General features: G+C 42.1%; 1 protein-coding gene across 3 annotated transcripts in view; it reads left to right on the forward strand.

Annotated features, from left to right (window-relative positions):
* The window catches only part of FEZ2 (fasciculation and elongation protein zeta 2), a 37,155-nt gene extending 23,979 nt beyond the window's left edge, over positions 1–13,176 (forward strand). For 2 of the 3 annotated variants that reach the window (XM_066618013.1, XM_066618030.1), the window contains 3 exons: positions 3,435–3,510; positions 6,963–7,028; positions 12,267–13,176. In XM_066618013.1, the coding sequence (XP_066474110.1) occupies positions 3,435–3,510; positions 6,963–7,028; positions 12,267–12,283 (159 nt within the window). In that variant the 3' untranslated portion in view covers positions 12,284–13,176. Of the gene's footprint in view, positions 1–3,434; positions 3,511–5,361; positions 5,534–6,962; positions 7,029–12,266 lie in introns of those variants that run through there. The other variant, XM_066618022.1, reaches the window with a different exon arrangement.
* The last annotated feature ends 3,387 nt before the right edge of the window (positions 13,177–16,563 follow it).

The raw sequence follows: 16,563 nt of genomic DNA on the forward strand, positions 1-16,563 counted from the left end.
AGGCTCCCTTGGCCCCATCTGGTTGACCCTTGAAGACGCCAACATCTGCAAATAGTGACAAGCACAGCTGCATCATCATTGCTGTCCCCTATCCATAACACTTCCTCAAAGTGATGATGCAGTTGCCAGAGAATGGGAGATGCAGCAGTTGCAGGGACTCTGAGGGAGGATCAGCTCTGTCCAAGCCCTTTTGACTGTTTTTTGGCTATCAGGTTGTGCAGTGGAATGGAGGAAAGAGGAAATGCACTCCCTCCCCTTTCCACCCAAGGGCCAGTGGGGCTTGTTCCCACAGTCCCTTGCACTGTTGTAGGGGATCAAGAAAGAAGACTTAAAAGAGCTGGTGGGAGGCAGAGTACCCTGCTCCCACTCATATTAAATGGTAGGGGAACGCCAAGTGTGGTGGAGAAACAAAATGGGAGGAAGCCATGGAAGAGTCTCAAGCACACAGAAGCAACCCCACATTTCTTGAAGGCCTGCTACAATCCTTTGCCATTGGAGCTACAGTTGTTGTGCTGATGCTGCAGCTTATGTGCTCATTTCCACTTGTGCTCTGTTCCCTCTACCTGTGATTCCAACTTTGGGCTAGAAGCAATCAGTATAGAGATTGACATGGTGGGCCTCTGGCCTGTTGGCATTGCTCTGTACAGCATGTCAGAATGCTAGGCAGCTGCAAAAATCTCTCTAATAAGTAGAAAAGCCAGAAGGTGTGCTTCTGTGAACACAGGCTTCCTTGAAGAGCAGAAGGAACCTTCTGTTTGCCCAAAAGGCCCTTTCATGAGTGGGTCCTTCCGTTCTTGACTTCCATTCAAGGAGCTTGCTTCTATTCACAGAAACTTGACTTGGAATGCCATCCAAAGTCTGGAAACATTCTTTGTTTAGGTTGAAAACAAATCTGAACAAAGCAAAACAAAAAGCAGTTTTGGTGAAAAAAACAAATTGGCATTTCAGTACTTTGTCACGCAATTAATTAATAGTTGAGCAGTTGGGCATGGGCATATTTTATTAGCAAGAATGCCTATTAATTTGAAATAGATATTTCTTCTTTAAAAAAAAACTCTTCCTGCTGCGCATCATGAGAAGTTTTAAATAGTTTGTGCATTAGTTTCAATATGGTAACTCTTTAATTTGTAGCAAACAATGCTTTTTCATTTCAAATCCCTCTGAGTTTAGTTGTGAGATCAGGCTGTTCCAGTGATAGGTTGAGGTATTCCAAAAATTACAAATGCCAAATTTGGTATATTTGAAGTGAGGGACTATTACAAAAGTCTCCAAAATAACATGTCCTATTAAGTCTATTGTATAACAACACTCCTTATTTCCTTCCCCTTCCTCCGGGGAGCTCAGGGTGGTCATGGGTCCCCCTCCCTCTTTCCCTATTTTACAGTTTAGGCTGAGAGCTGTTGCTACAAGGTCATCCAGTGAGCTTTGTGGGTTTTGAATTTCATTCTTCTGTACTCTGGATATTTGTCAAACTTACAAAACAACTGACTGAATATGAAGAATTTAAGCCTGCAGAATGCACACAAGCTATAACTGGATTTAAATAGTGGTGCATCATCTTCCATAAAAATAGTACTATTATTACGTGCAGAGATAAGGTGAATAATGAAAAACAGACCACACAAAAGAAGTGGTCTGAATTGCTGGAAGCCAGGTCACTATTCACTGTAAATTTAAAAGAAAGAGCAACTTGTCATTTTAGTAGCACAAGCAGCTGCAGTTGAAGTTTCTGAGACATCTAGCTACATGCATGGGCCTTCTCCCAAAATAATAAGCGTGCAAAGTGAAGGAAATGTTGCCAGCTTTTGACACACTATGTCAAAGAAACATTGGTCAGTCAAGGTTATTTGCTGACTCTTACATTACTGGGCTGGGGCACCTTCCTTGTGAGGAAAGGCTACAGTGTTTGGGCCTCTTCAGCCTAGAAAAGAGGTGCCTGATGGGGGACATGACTGAGAAATATAAAATTATGCACAGGAAGGATAGAGTGGATAGAGAGATTCTCTTTACCCTCTCACACAACACCAGAACCAGGGGACATCCACTAAAATTGAGTGTTGGGAGAGTTAGGACAGACAAAAGAAAATATTTCTTTACTCAGCGTGTGGTTGGTCTGTGGAACTCCTTACCACAGGATCTGGTGATGGCATCTGGCCTAGATGCCTTTAAAAGGGGATTGGACCAATTTCTGGAGGAAAAATCCATTACGGGTTACAAGCCATGATGTGTATGTGCAACCTTCTGATTTAAGAAGTGGGTTACCTCAGAATGCCAGATGCAAGGGAGGGAACCAGGATGCAGGTCTCTTGTTGTCTTGTGTGCTCCCTGGGGCATTTGGCGGGCCACTGTGAGATACAGGAAGCTGGACTAGATGGGTCTATGGCCTGATCCAGCAGGGCTGTTCTTGTGTTCTTATTGCATCCACACAAAAGACTGTTCAAAAGATGAGCAATTGCTTCAAGCATTGTGACAGTTGCTTCAAGCATTTGTTGTAATGTTTGAGAACCTCTTACCATATGGGTTTGCCCTCTTGTGAAGAGTCTTGACAATCCATGTGTTACACCCACTGCTTGCAGTAAGGACCACTTAAGTGACCATAACTTGAGAAAATTGGTGGTGTACAAAGTACAAGCAAAGAACAGAGGCATACGCAATACAACCATGTGTTAAAACAACTGGTAAAACAACTGCTAACTGACTTTAAGAATTCAAAACTCTTAACGTTCTTTTGTGCATTGTAGGGGAATACTCAAAAAAGAAGTTTGTGTTTTATATCACACTGAAACAACACAAGATACATAATTTGACTTTCCGCTGTGTCCTAAAGAGAATTTGAGTTCACTAGACCTATAGATTTGGTTCTTTGTTAAAGATCCTGAACTATTGGTTGCATTGATCTACGTTTCATACACTAGGTCATAATATCACTCCAATGCAGAATATTTGCAAAGTGTATCTATAATAGGAAGATTCAGTAGCCATATTCCTGAAGTAAATTGTGAACCCTTCTACATTATTGGCACTTCTAAAAATCTACAGATTTACATTTAAATGTATAGATTACCAAATGCAAAAAGATAGCACCTTGTAAAGCATCTCATTATAGTCATTACCTACTGTGCAGAAAATGTCTGAAAAATGATTTGAAGCAGTTCAGATAAACGGCAGATCTTTGCATTCAAATAAAAGGGAATGCTGGAAATGTTGATGTACCATTGAACCATTATTTTTCTGTTCCTTTCTTGAATATCTTTGGATAACCTCAATAAATCGTCACCTGTGTGCTAGATAGAGCATAAGAGGTCTGGATTACATATAATTATGCATATATTAAGACTGCAAATATCGCCAGGCACAGGATTGCTGTTACCAAACTTCCTGTCCATGAACCACACTGTGAACAGTATGTAGTAATCATGATTTCCATTTCACAGTACCTAACAACGGTTATTCCTTATGAGAAGAAAAGTGGGCCTCCCTCAGTTGAAGATCTTCAGACACTGACAAAAAGTAAGTAGAGATGCATGGCTCCTTGAAGTGGTCGTTCTCTGGCGTGCTTTAATATTCTCTCAAATCAGTGAAATTACCTTAATCAGTCAGGAGGGACAAGGGTCAGAGGCACGCAATTAGCCATACCAACAGGGTCACTGTGTACGGCGCTGCAGGGCCGCTGCTCCAGCAGGGCTGCTGTGTACAGTTGTGCACTTCACAAGTGCCCCATTCACATAGGAAGAAAGAATGCCAGCAGAATGTCACTTCCAGTGGAGAAGAAGGGCTGCCTTTTTCTAATGTACACAAAGATGTATGGGCTAGGAGTAGCCCTGCCTTCCAGGCTCCTGGACTGCATCGTAAGACTATACTTCAATTGTTTTTCAATCAGATAAACTGAAACAATCCCTTCTGATTATGCTCAAACAGTCTAAGCTCGAATGTGAGCAATTTTTAATGCTTAGTGCTTAGCCAGAGTCATAGTTGGGGGTGGGGGTTGAAGCAATGACTTTCAAGCAATGGGGAGCAAGGCTGTAACAGCCCCTTCCCCTTTCCTAAGAACTCTGCATGGTGGTACTGTGTAAGGAGTCAACAAAGTTGCTTTCCACAGACTAGCTGACACATGATCCCTAACTCCATAAAAGACTTCCTGACTTTCTCCCTGCTAGCATTGTGTGGCAAACCTCAAACCATTTATTTAAAGTGCTAGACTCAGCAATGAAGCATGAATGCTATTTCAACACAAAACAGTAAATACGGTTTCCTAGAGCTGTTGCATGACCCTCCTGAACATTGTGAAGCTTGAAATGTGCTCTTTTCATAGAGCTGCATGATATTTCCTCTAAATGAGGTTTAATTACAAAATGATCTCTCTTTAGTAAATCAAATATGAGAATTGGATCAACTTAAGCTAGCTGGTACAGATAATTTGGCAATACTTCAGTTGTTAATTTTTTTCAAGCAATGGGAATGTTTCTTAAACATTTTGTACAGGCTTGAATCAACCTCTTAGATGTTGACTGGATACTGCATAGATAAAGGTAGAATTCATCAGTCACAATTTTCCTAGTAATCATTGAATGAAGTTACCAATCTTAAATAATATGTAATAGTCCAGCTATTGAAAACAGCCCTTTGGGGGGGGGGGGGGTCAGAACTTTAATTCCCCTGTTGTCTGGATAAACTGTATGATTAGATTGTACTGCTTGGGGGGCAATCCTAACCCCTTATGTCAGTGCTTTCCAGCACTGACATAAGGGCAATGCAGCTCTGAAGTAAGGGAACAAGCATTCCCTTACTTTGAGAAGGCCTCTGTGAGTGACACCCAACTACAGGATGCAGCACATGTTCCATTGGCACCACTATGCCGGTGCTGGAAAGCACTGACATAAGGGGTTAGGATTGCACCCTCAGTCTGTCACAGTAGCACTGCTTAGAGTTGCATTATGATTGAAGTACTGCTGTTAATTCAAAAGCTCAAGCTTTTAGCCAATTTCTGAATTTTACAAATTCTTGGACACAGTTTTTGCATTCTTCAAACCACACTAGTGCTTCTAACCCACTGAATACAGCTTCCTAAATGCAGCTCTCTTTTGGAAATGCAACTCTTGTGCACTCTGAAATTCTTTTGCAGTGGAATGAGTGTTCCATAGGTGGGAAGTAAAATCCTGTAGAATGTCTCTTCATATTCTAGGAGTTCTTTCGTGTAATAACTACCAATTGCTTTCAAGGAAACCAAAGGGAGTTTGGTTGCTGAGAATTTTTATAGGCGAATATTGGACATAATCTTGTTGGTATGCATAGAATTTTTTTTGCTTTATGCACATATAAAAGGATTTATTACAAATATGAATCTAAATCTATTTTTTGCAGCTGAGGATTCTTGGTGTTTCATGATGTGGGGGGCTCTCCATCCATGCTATGGCAGAGGCTGAGATGATCTGTTTTGGTTAAGTTTTTAATTTTAATCATGTTCCTCCTCCCTTTGCCCACCGGGTTCCTCAAGTGGTATTGGTGCACAAGATTTATCTGACTCAGCATCCATATTGCATGGCAATGTATGATGTGATGTTCATAATAAATGCTTCTTAAAAAAAGGAATGTCAAAAAGAATACAAGCATGTTGAGAGAAATGTTTCTCTGGCCCCATTTGAAGAACTGCAATATTAGCGCAAGGAGTAGATATACCAACCAGTGTGAGTATAAGAACAGTCTTGCTGGCTCCATGCTGTGTCAGGTATCACCTGATTAGCTGAAGTTAGTTTTTAGAATGTTATCAAGTAACATTTTATGATATTGTTACCTTTGGCAAAAAAGCTGCATAGAAGTTTAACCTAAATATAAATACATTGGGCAGCTCAATCCTAACAGAACTGCCTGTACCATGATACAGTGGTGCCAAACAGCAAAGAGGCAGCTGGAGGTCGCCTTGAGATAAGAAAATCAATGTTCCCTTACTCTGGGTCAAGCCCCAGTAGCCACCATGGGCCTATTCCGATCCGGTGCAGAACTAAGTAGCCCCACTTAGGGCTTTCAGGCCTGGGAGGAAGGCTAGAATCCGGTGGCAGCCTCTGCTGCCATCCCCGCCCTCTCCCAGACCCAGTCAGTCCCCATGCCACCTTCCCCTCACCCAGTTTCACCATCCTCTCCACACCCCAGAATGTCTCCACACCATTCAGTAGCAACAGCTCCCGTGCTTCTGACCAGCACAGAGGCCCAGTGCGCACATGCACTGGTCTCCATGTTGGAGCCTCCATCTTCCTAGTTGCCACAAAGTGCTGTATGGCACTTTTGTGATGGCCATCTCCCTGGCAGTGCATGCTAGACTAGTGCTGCAGAATGGTAGAATCAGGCCCCAAGTCATAGTTTTCTTGTGGGTAAAAAGTTTTTGTCCATTTGTCACTGAAGTATCCTTGGCCTTGCTAGAGTTTGGATATCCACTTTACAAGTATATTTGCGACACAGAGATAGAGGTATTTGTTTCTGTTAAGATAGGATTACAGCCTAAGTCTTACTGAACACAATGGGTTTACTTCTGAGGAAAATAAGTTTTCAAGCTTCTGTATCAATAAAATGGTTTGTTTTGAATCTTGCTGGGTTGGAGAGGGGGAATAGAAGAAGCAAAGTACCATCAAGCAGCACTCCTACTCCAGCTTTTTTGTAATACCCTCTTTCCCACATGCCTCTTATTCAGTCAGTCATGTGACACGGATACGATAGCACCTCTTTGTTACCATCTTGGGTATTGCAGTTGTCAGAATACAGTCTCTTAGGCTGCTTTTGCCACAGTACCACTATTGTTAAATGTAATAACCACCATCTTTTTGCATGAAGTTGTAGGCAGATATCAATATTATTTTATGTTATATTAATTAATTTTTTTTTAATCCACAGTTGGTAGAAAGGAGAAGGTGGTATTAATTACAATAATGATATTAGCTTCTTTCACTAATCGGTTCTCCCATATTTTACAGTTCTTCATGCCATGAAAGAGGATAGTGAGAAAGTGCCAAGCTTATTAACAGACTACATTTTAAAGGGTGAGTGCACCACTTGCCAGTCATGTGTTGGCTTAAAAAAAATTAATATGAAAAATGTGAAATATTTCCTTTAAAGCACTGTTTCTGATAGCTCCATAAACTGGGAGGCACTGCTTTTTTTCTGTTAAATTGTCAGGCATTTGTCCTATGATTGAGAACCTTGAAGCATGTTGTTCAACAATAAAACTGTGATAGTAATGTCCTTGTTGATTGCAGTGGTCAATACAGATGTGGAAGATCATAAATTGTTAATGCTAGGACACTTGTTTTACTTAATGAAGCACATGTTTAACTCCAGCTTGATATAAATAGGATTTTAAAAGCTTAAACATATTGGATTATTTTTGGAAGCAGACCACAGTATAAAGGCCTCAGTGCTTCCACCAGAGCAGGGGTGTCCAAAGTTTTTGGCAGAGGGCCACATCTTCTGTCTGACACTGTGTCGGGGGCCGGGGGGGGGGAAAGAATTAATTTACATTTAAAATTTGAGTAAATTTACATAAGTTTACATAAATGAATATATTAAAGATGAACTTATATTAATGAATGAATAGCTCAAGGCCTATAAAAGGCCTTGCACAAAGCAAGGTTGGCCTTTCCTTTGCTGCTGCTACTGCATCACAGATGTGAAACAAGAAGCAGTGGAAGGAGCCCTCATCCCACAGCTCACGTGAGAGGTCAAACAGTCACACGCACAGTGAGAGCAGTTGCGTCGGGCCAGTGTGGGCCCCAACAAATCTCCGGAGGGCCAGAGTCTCATTGGAGACAGTGGGCTCCCTGAGGGCCGCATTGAGAGACCTCAAGGGCCGCAAGTGGCTCCAGGGCCGGGGTTTGGGCACCCCTGCACCAGAGCCTTGTCTCATCTGACCACCAACTGAGTTTCTATCCCAAAGACTTTCTCCTTTCACTCATGCACTCTAACCCAGTATCCCTCCAGCTACTTTCTCTTTCTTGAGCAGAAACACAAGCCAAGCTAAGGGTTCTTTAATTCCCCCCTCCTTTCCCCATCTATGCTCAATGTAAACAGCAACAGAAGCTATGTCACAGCTTTCCCCTTTGAGTCGCTAAGGGTGCAATCCTAACCAACTTTTCAGTACTGGCATAGCTGTGCCAGTGGTGCATGTGCTGTATCCTGCAGTTGGGGGGCAGTCATGGAGGTCCTCAAGGTAAGGCAATGTTTGTTCCCTTACCTCAGAGTTGTATTGGCCTTATGTCAGTGTTGGAAAATTGGTTAGGATTGTGGCCTAAGGCATCTAAGAGGAGATATAACTTGTGTTGCTGCTCACCTTGGATAACACATATTACAAAGTCATTTCTTTAAGTTTTGGAAAGGTCTCAGAGCTGAGACTCTCCTATGAGCACTTCTGGAAAAACTCTCCATGTTCCAACATTTATAAACATCTTACCACATATGAGCACTAAGGGTTATGTCTGAAGCGGACAATATGTTACTTTTGGCCCAAAGAGTCTCACGTGGTGTTTAAGGAGGCAGAATGAATATTTTTCCTTTTCCTTATTATATCTGTTTGGAAGGCATCCTAGTACAAGCTAGGAAAAAAACTAGTTTTCTTGTAATTCTTGTGTTGTATTGTAATGCTAGGTTTTCTTAGCTATGCTTGATGCTTTATACCAGGCAGAAAGGTAGCATATGTTATTTTTAAATAAATTGGAATTGAGTTTATAAAAGGTTTTTAAAGGTTTAGGTGCAAATTTGTAATTGAATCCAAGAAGTGGTTTTTTAGAGTCATTGACCACCAGTTGAGTGTTTCTGTAAAGCAAGTAAAATAATGTAATGCTGTTGAGTCACTCAGTGCCATACTGCTAAAAACTAAGGTGTCAGTTCAATATAGCAATAAAGGAATACGATTTTTGCCTGTTAGCATTCAAAATGGAACACTACTAGAGTTGCTTGTTATGCCAGTCATGTTCAAACTGTGGGGCAGCCATCTCTGAGTTACCTAGCTCACCACAACACAAATGTTCAGGGAGCGATAGAATCTTAAAGGAAGGGCACTCCCTATCTCACCAAACAGGATCTAGATAGATGGTAATATCCTGGGGACAGCTCTTGCTTATCCACCTTGGATTTGCTACCGAGATTTGCCATAATCCCAGTGAGATTCAGGAACGGAAAGTTCAGAAAGAGCTGTTCCTTCATTTTTGTGTTTTCAGTGTGTTAATTTAGGAGAAAAGAGAAGAGATTTGGCCTACTCCTTTTCACATATCAGTGTATGGTTAATGCTCCAATTCACAGATCTTGCATGTAGCAAGGCTACGTGCCCTTTACATTCTCCTGAGGTGCTGGGTTGGTGCTGGGTTTATGGGACTTAGGGAGAACCCAAAAGATAACATGTTTAGAAGGAGGCCCTGAAATCTAAAATTCTAGAGCATGGTGTTATTTTATTACCTAGGAGGAACACGGGTTGTTAATAGCATCCTTGTACTTGCACAGAATTTCATTCTAGGAATCATTTCATTTCACCAAACTGCAGGTACATTTTGCTGCTGTCCAGGCTGCCAATTCTGCAGGGTCTCACTGAGTTGGCAATATGGGCAGGACATGTGGGAAATCTTGCAACTGCTGTTTGGATACACCTTGAGTTGAAATGAAAGTAGTTTGGTGTTTTCATTGAGTAGTTTGACAGTTGTTATCACATGAGTGATGAAAGCCAGCTGAACTGCTTAATTGTGTGAGTCCATCTCCTGTTCTATAGAATAATATTTCCCACCATAAATCTGCTTGAAGTAAAATGCCCAAAGTTTCCTACAACTTTGTGAAACATTCACATAAACAGGAAGATAATGTAGCTCTCAAGTGAATGTTCTCAGTACATTGCATAAAATGTGTTTATAATATTTCTTCCAGGCCCTTGTCCTTGAGTGTTGTGGGTACAAAATGTTCAGTGAGAAGTATTATTAAGCTGATCATAACTGAAGTTCTTGGCAAACACTTCTCTCTCTCTCTCTCTCTCTCTCTGTGTGTGTGTGTGTTGTTTTTTTTAAAGAGGAAAGTCTTGCATGCATAGTATGCTGCTGTCAAGTAGGGCTTTCTTATAATAGCACTCAGGAACTATTAGAACACAAAACTTGAAAGTTATTGATCTTATCACAGAAATGCAGTATGAAAGAACCGTGTTTGCCACAAGAGATTGGATTCTGCTGAAATTCTTAGTTGCAAAGAGGCAAAAATAAATTTTCAAAAGAGCATACTATCAACACTTCAACCACTTCAATATTGAAGTTTATTCCTTCAGTTTTAAATTTGTGTTGTATTGTACTATTAATACTCTTCAAATATGCTTGACTTTTTCCCTAAATGGAAGAATACAATTAGGTGGGGCTGTAACATTATTCTGGTAGTAATAATACAGGCACTTTTTACTCCATGAAGGGATTTAAATTTTCCCATTCTGGACTATACACAATTTCCGCTCTTCCAAGCGGAAATTAAGGGGGCAGAGGCCAGGGCCCTCAGGTTGGGGCATTGTGACACCCCAGTTTGAATACCACTGGATTTGAGTCTTGCAAGCTAGTCCACTGAATGTAAGGTAGGAGTTATTAAAACTTCCTTGGTAAGTAGCCAACTGTATAGTTTATTCAGAAACCTGATTGGGTTGACTCCTAGATGGAAGTGCTGTGGGGTTGACACACAGAACTCTTGACTCTAGCTCCACAGCCCAGTTCAAGGTGTTGAGGCAGAAGCAATTCAGATAGGGTTGGTGGCAGGCTTGGAGGTTTGTGTACCAACTCACAGCTCTGCTTCGCACACGTGAAGACATCTTATTAAAATCAACTTTATTTATTTGGAGTAATTATACTCTCCTATTCTTTACCCTGATAGGTAAGTCCAAGCAGCTTACAAGATAAAAATTGCAATACTTAATGTATATAACAATCAATTAAAAACCAATAACATGATAAATTATCAATAGTTCATGATAGTTTATTAAAATGATTAATCTGAAAGACAGGCTAAAAATAAAACAAATAATCAATAACCATTTTGAATGCCCAGCAGAGAGAGAAAGCAGGGTAGAAATAAATAACCAGCAGTCAGGCAGTTTCCAATCATAATTTATAATAGCCTGGGGAAGGCCATAAAACCTCATCAATAAGGCCCAAACAAAAAGCCAAATGAAATGCATGTGTCTTGTAATCTGCTGGAATATCATCAGAGAAGAGGCCGTTTTCAAGTCCTCAGGGAGGGAATTCCAAAGTCTAGATGCTGCCACTGAGAGATCCCTCTTTCTAGTCATGACATCTCACCTCTGAAGGGCAGCATCTGCAAAATGACCTCAGGGTAAGGGGTTAGACTGGATTGTGTGGAAGATTATGTACTATCAAAGCAAAGATTCATATGCTACTGCTTGTTTATTGTGAGTAGATTTGGGGTGGTTGTTGGGCAGGGCAAGAGTTGATCACTTAAGGGTGGTTTGGACAGTACTTACCAGTGGTTTGGACCGCTCCTTTTAGCATGAGGAGCAGCAGGATTGTGCATATCCCACCATCCTGCTCGTGCACTGTTCCCCCTTTTGCTAATCACGTGGGAGCAACAAACTGTTCTCCCTTGATTAGGAAAATATGGAAAGCAGAGCAAACACAAGAATGTGTTTGTTAACAAACATAACATAAAGATATTGTATAACTACATGTGTGTCTTAAATAACTAATATTAGCAAAATGTTCCTGATAATAAGGAAATGTGTTTATTCTGATTCTTAAAACTGACTTCTTGATTTGCTTTTGTGTTGTGCTAGCATTGGTTTGAAAACTGGATTGCTCTGAGGTTTGTGTCTTTTAGATGTGAAACAGAAATGAATATGTAAAGGACATGTCTTTAATGTCACTATACATAATCTAAAAGGTAGACATAGTAGGAAAGTATTCTTTGAAGTTATGCAGCATCTATTTTCATTTGCATTTTATGATGATGCTCAGAATTCTGTAACAAGCTTAATTTTTTAAAAGGATTTAAGCTCTGTGATGAAGACATGACCTTCTAGTTGACTCATTTCTGTAGGAAATTGGTGGTGATAGTGATGTGTTTCTTTTATAGATTTCTTTTGTTTGTGTTGGTGGCGATGAGGTTCCTATTTATTATACATAATTCTTATTAATTTGGTAAAGCTTCTAGAATATAAAAATAAGCATTCTAGTTTATTAGCTTGTATGTGATGCTGTTCTAAGATGAACCAAATCAAATAACACTCATACATATGTATCTGTATTCTTTTGTAGTTCTGTGTCCTACATGAAGAGAACTGTGTTTGGTGAAAGACAGCCATGCTAATTCCTGTGAAAATATGTTTTCCACGGATTGTTCAAAGCCTTTGTTTGTTTGGCAATGTATTGAATTATGTTGTATTTACTACTTTCATTGCCTGCTTGGACTTTTGAATCTTGGAGTAAGTTCATTTGGGGCATGTAGAACTATCGATTTTTTCCCATGTAAGAATAAGATTGGAACAAAGAACAGATGCTGTACAGTTTTATTCACAACCATTATTTTGGCTTTTTAAGCTTTTTTAAAAAATATGGCATGTAATTATACTCCATAGCCATCAGCTTTGGTAAAGGAAAAAAAAACTTCAATGTAAATAAAAGAAGCCTACTATTAAGTTTAACTCAACTTTAATAAAAACTGAAATAGGCTCTTGTTTTAAATGGTTAAAATGGATCAAAAGCAGGACAGGTACTGCAAAAATTTTATTGTTCTTCATTGGAGTCTGTACAGCGGTGAGATGAGAATTAGCACTGACTTTTTTAAAGTAAGAGTACAAACAGTATTGTTGTGTGTTTACCAATTCTCACAAATCTTTTCTATCTTCCGAAGGAAATAGTAGTAGAGCATCTGTTTCTGTTACTAGTGGACTTGCTTAACAAGGAACATGGTTTACTGGAAAGCTGTGTTGAGTAAGCCCAGTGGAAATCTGTGAAAGACAGATGATTCCATAGGATAATTTTCTGATAGTGTGCTCTAAAACCATTGCCTCATTCCTTTCTATATTTTAATTATTTAAAACATAATGTAGTTGAATATGGTCATCTTGTTGCTGTTGTGCTTTTTAGTCCACATGTGAAATAAACGTTTGATCCTAGTATAACATTTTATATGCTGCAATACAGTAATGAACAATTTTTAAAATAATCATTGTTCTGTAATTATTCATTTACATACAGCACACATACCTCTCTCTCTTGCTCAGAATTTCAACATTCTACTTCCATTACTCTGAAATTTATAGATGTTGAGAAAAATGGGATGGGGTGAAAAGAGAAAACTGTAGAGAGTAAAGATGGAAGCCTCTGTTTAGCATGTCCAAGTAGCTCATTAAGAACATAAGAACAGCCCCACTGGATCAGGCCATAGGCCCATCTAGTCCAGCTTCCTGTATCTCACAGCGATCCCACCAAATGCCCCAGGGAATACACCTGATAACAAGAGACCTGCATCCTGGTGCCCTCCCTTGCATCTGACATAGCCCATATCTAAAATCAGGAGGTTGCACATACACATCATGGCTTGTAACCCGTAATGGATTTTTCCTCCAGAAACTTTCCAATCCCCTTTTAAAGGCATCCAGGCCAGATAAAGGAAACCTTTGGGTGGTCTAGCACTTCTGAACAGGTGAAAGGGCTTTGAGAACTTCTTTCCCTTCTCACACAAAGAGCCCTTGTCCAGTTTTTCTTCTCCCTTTACTAAGAAAGCAGAGTAGCTTTCTAGTCAAAACTGGCTTGTGCAGGAAACCTCTTTCTACTTTCCACTGTCTTAAGAAGGGACAATTTACTGGTGGGGAGAGGCACAGCAGAATCTCAGCCTGCGTGAAAAGGTGGCACTAAGCTTTACTTCATAGCAGAGCAAAAAGTGGCCACTAAGAGTCATAACATGAGGACTTCCCTTCAGACAAGCAATGGCAAGTCACATCTGTAATACACATATGCAGCAGCTAAGGAATTAAATGGTCAGAAAACACATGTTCTAGCAGTTGATAACATGAGCAAGACAATCTTGCAGATAACTCAATATACACAGAGAAGATTACTCATATGCGCACAGACTGTAGGTTCGGGGTGGCACACGCAAGGCCCACGAACCAAATGTGGCCCCCAGAAGCTGTCTATTCGGCCTGTTATAATTGGGCTCTCCCAACTTGATAATTGGGCTCTCTCATATCTTGAAAATACAAACCAGATTTGCACATTTCTCTTCTGTCGTTTACAGCTAATGAACGTCTGTGTGAGTATGAAGTGCTTATTTCCAGCCACCATCTCTTTAATGATGTCACTTTCTGCTTCATGATGACACTTCTGGTGCTTAGCAGGCACCATGAATGCTAACTTCGGCCCTCTGTATGAAATGAGTTTGACATTCCTGCATAGGTCAGGCTATAAGACGTACTGGATGATCAAGGAATTAAAACTCAGGGCCCAGGGCCCAATGCTATCCAATTTTTCAGTGCCAGTGCAGCTGTGGCCAATGGGGCATCACTGCATCTTGTGGTGGGGCAGCAGTCACAGAGGCCTCCTTAAGGTATGGGAACATTTTGTTCCCTTACCTTGGGGCTGCATTACGGCTGCACTGGTGCTGGAAAATTGGATAGGATTGGGCCCTCAAACTCCCAGATTGGCCCTGCCTTGCTCACAAAACAGTCATAATCTCTGGGAAGAGGAAAGTGGGGCATTTGTGACCAATGGGAATGCCCTTCCTACTCCAGAAGGCAGGACCAGCAAAGATCAAGACTTCTCGCTGTAGGAGGGCATCCTGGTCATGCCTTCTCCAGGGACAAGCTTTTTATTTTCCTTCACCGGTTCAAGCCATCTCCTCCCTTATTCTCTTCAGCTCTGTCCTCGTCCTTCTCCTTCCTTGTGTGTGAGTCTACTCCTCCCCACCCTTTGTCCCCTCTGTTTCTCTTCCTGAGTGGAAGGCAGAAAGCAGGCCCTACACTGGCAGGAGGGAGCCCCCAATGCCTGCACTGGACTGACCTTGAGGGCAAGCGGAATGAGCAGTGGGCCAGGCCCAAAGGGAGTGAAGAGCCCCATGCCAGAAGAAGAAGCAGTGCACGAAACAGGGCTTAAGCAACTATAGCAGGGAGGAGAGTTCCTTATCAAGGCCTTATCTGTGTGCACACTGCCAGTGTCGCTCCAAGTGGCCTTGGGCCCAGAGCACTCACAGGAGCCAGCGATCGCGCTGGAAATGGAGCAGCAGCACGACTCCAGGGCAAGCCAGGGACCAGACCGGAGCGCCAAAGCAGTGCAGCATAACCGGAGTGCCGACAACCACAAGGCAGCCTTTCTTTGGCAGAGGAAGGGTGGCATTCTGTAATGGAAATGCTCAGGATCCCTTGATGAGATGGGTGTGGTGTCAACAGTGGCCCCTTGCTCTGGCAGGCAAGCATGGGGTTAACACCAGGGCCTTAGATTGCAGTGCTGCACAGCTGAAGCCACTAGAGACAACCAGCTCATTAAGGGGTAAAAGCAGCATCAGATGAAGGGAGAGTTTGGTGGGTAGTAGGAGGAAAGCTTGGAGGAAGGAAGGAGACTGAACTGAGAACTAATGGCTGATGGACTACTTGACCTGTTGATTGACTACTGGACAGTTGGGTGAATGGACTTCTGAGGATTGCTAGAACAGAGACTGCTGGAGACACTGGAGATTGGTGTGTGGCTGCCACACCCAAGACCTGCTGAGGACCAAGGTGTTGCTTTGGTAGCTGGAGAAGCTGCTGGCAGGAGAGGGGAGGAAGGAGGACCTCTGCAGGTTGAACAGGTGAGCTACCCTGGTGCTGCAGTGCAATAACGAGAGCCATTGTTGGGGAACAAAGGGGAGCTAATTAGCTTAAAGTGGCATTGTCTAAAGCTTAGTTCTCTAAGTGAACCTTGGACTGAGAATCTGGCAAAACACATTCCTGCATGTGGGAAGCCCCTCCCCTCTGGAGGCAGGGGCAGTCTGTTAAGCAGTCTCTGAGGCAGGGGCAGTTCCCTTCCCTAGACCTTGCAGGAAGAATGGTTGTGTCGCTATTGAGCTGAGCCATAGCTCAGCCTTTTTTCTCCTCCTCCCTCCTCTCCTGCCATTTTCAGCCAGGGCAAGAGCCCCTTAGACAGGTAAGAAGAGGGAGCATTGAGCAGCAGCAGCAGGCCATTGCCAAACAGAGCTCCGAATCTCCACAGCCTCAGGCGTCTCCTCTAAAGGGCAAGAGGGAGTTTAGCAGGTCCCCCTCAACTTGCCCCAGCTCAACAACAACTTCAGCAGCCCAACAGGCTCCACTGCCCAAAAAGAAGGCAAAGGTTGCAAAGGGGCAGGGCATGTGCACCCCAGCTCCATAGCCTCTTCAAGGGGCAAAGAAGAAGCAGAAAAAGGCCAAGCGTCCTATCCTGGCTGCAGTCTTGACACCCCGGGCCCCTCAGAGGACTCCAGGGAGGAAGGGGAGCTAGCTGGTGAGGAAAAGCAGGAAGCTTTTCAGGAAGGAGGAAACATGCTCTTCCCAATTGATATCTTTCCTAGACGCCTCAATAAGGCTATCCAGACCGCTCTCAA

Source organism: Tiliqua scincoides, chromosome 1 (assembly GCF_035046505.1).
Source record: "Tiliqua scincoides isolate rTilSci1 chromosome 1, rTilSci1.hap2, whole genome shotgun sequence".
Lineage (NCBI taxonomy): Eukaryota > Metazoa > Chordata > Lepidosauria > Squamata > Scincidae > Tiliqua > Tiliqua scincoides.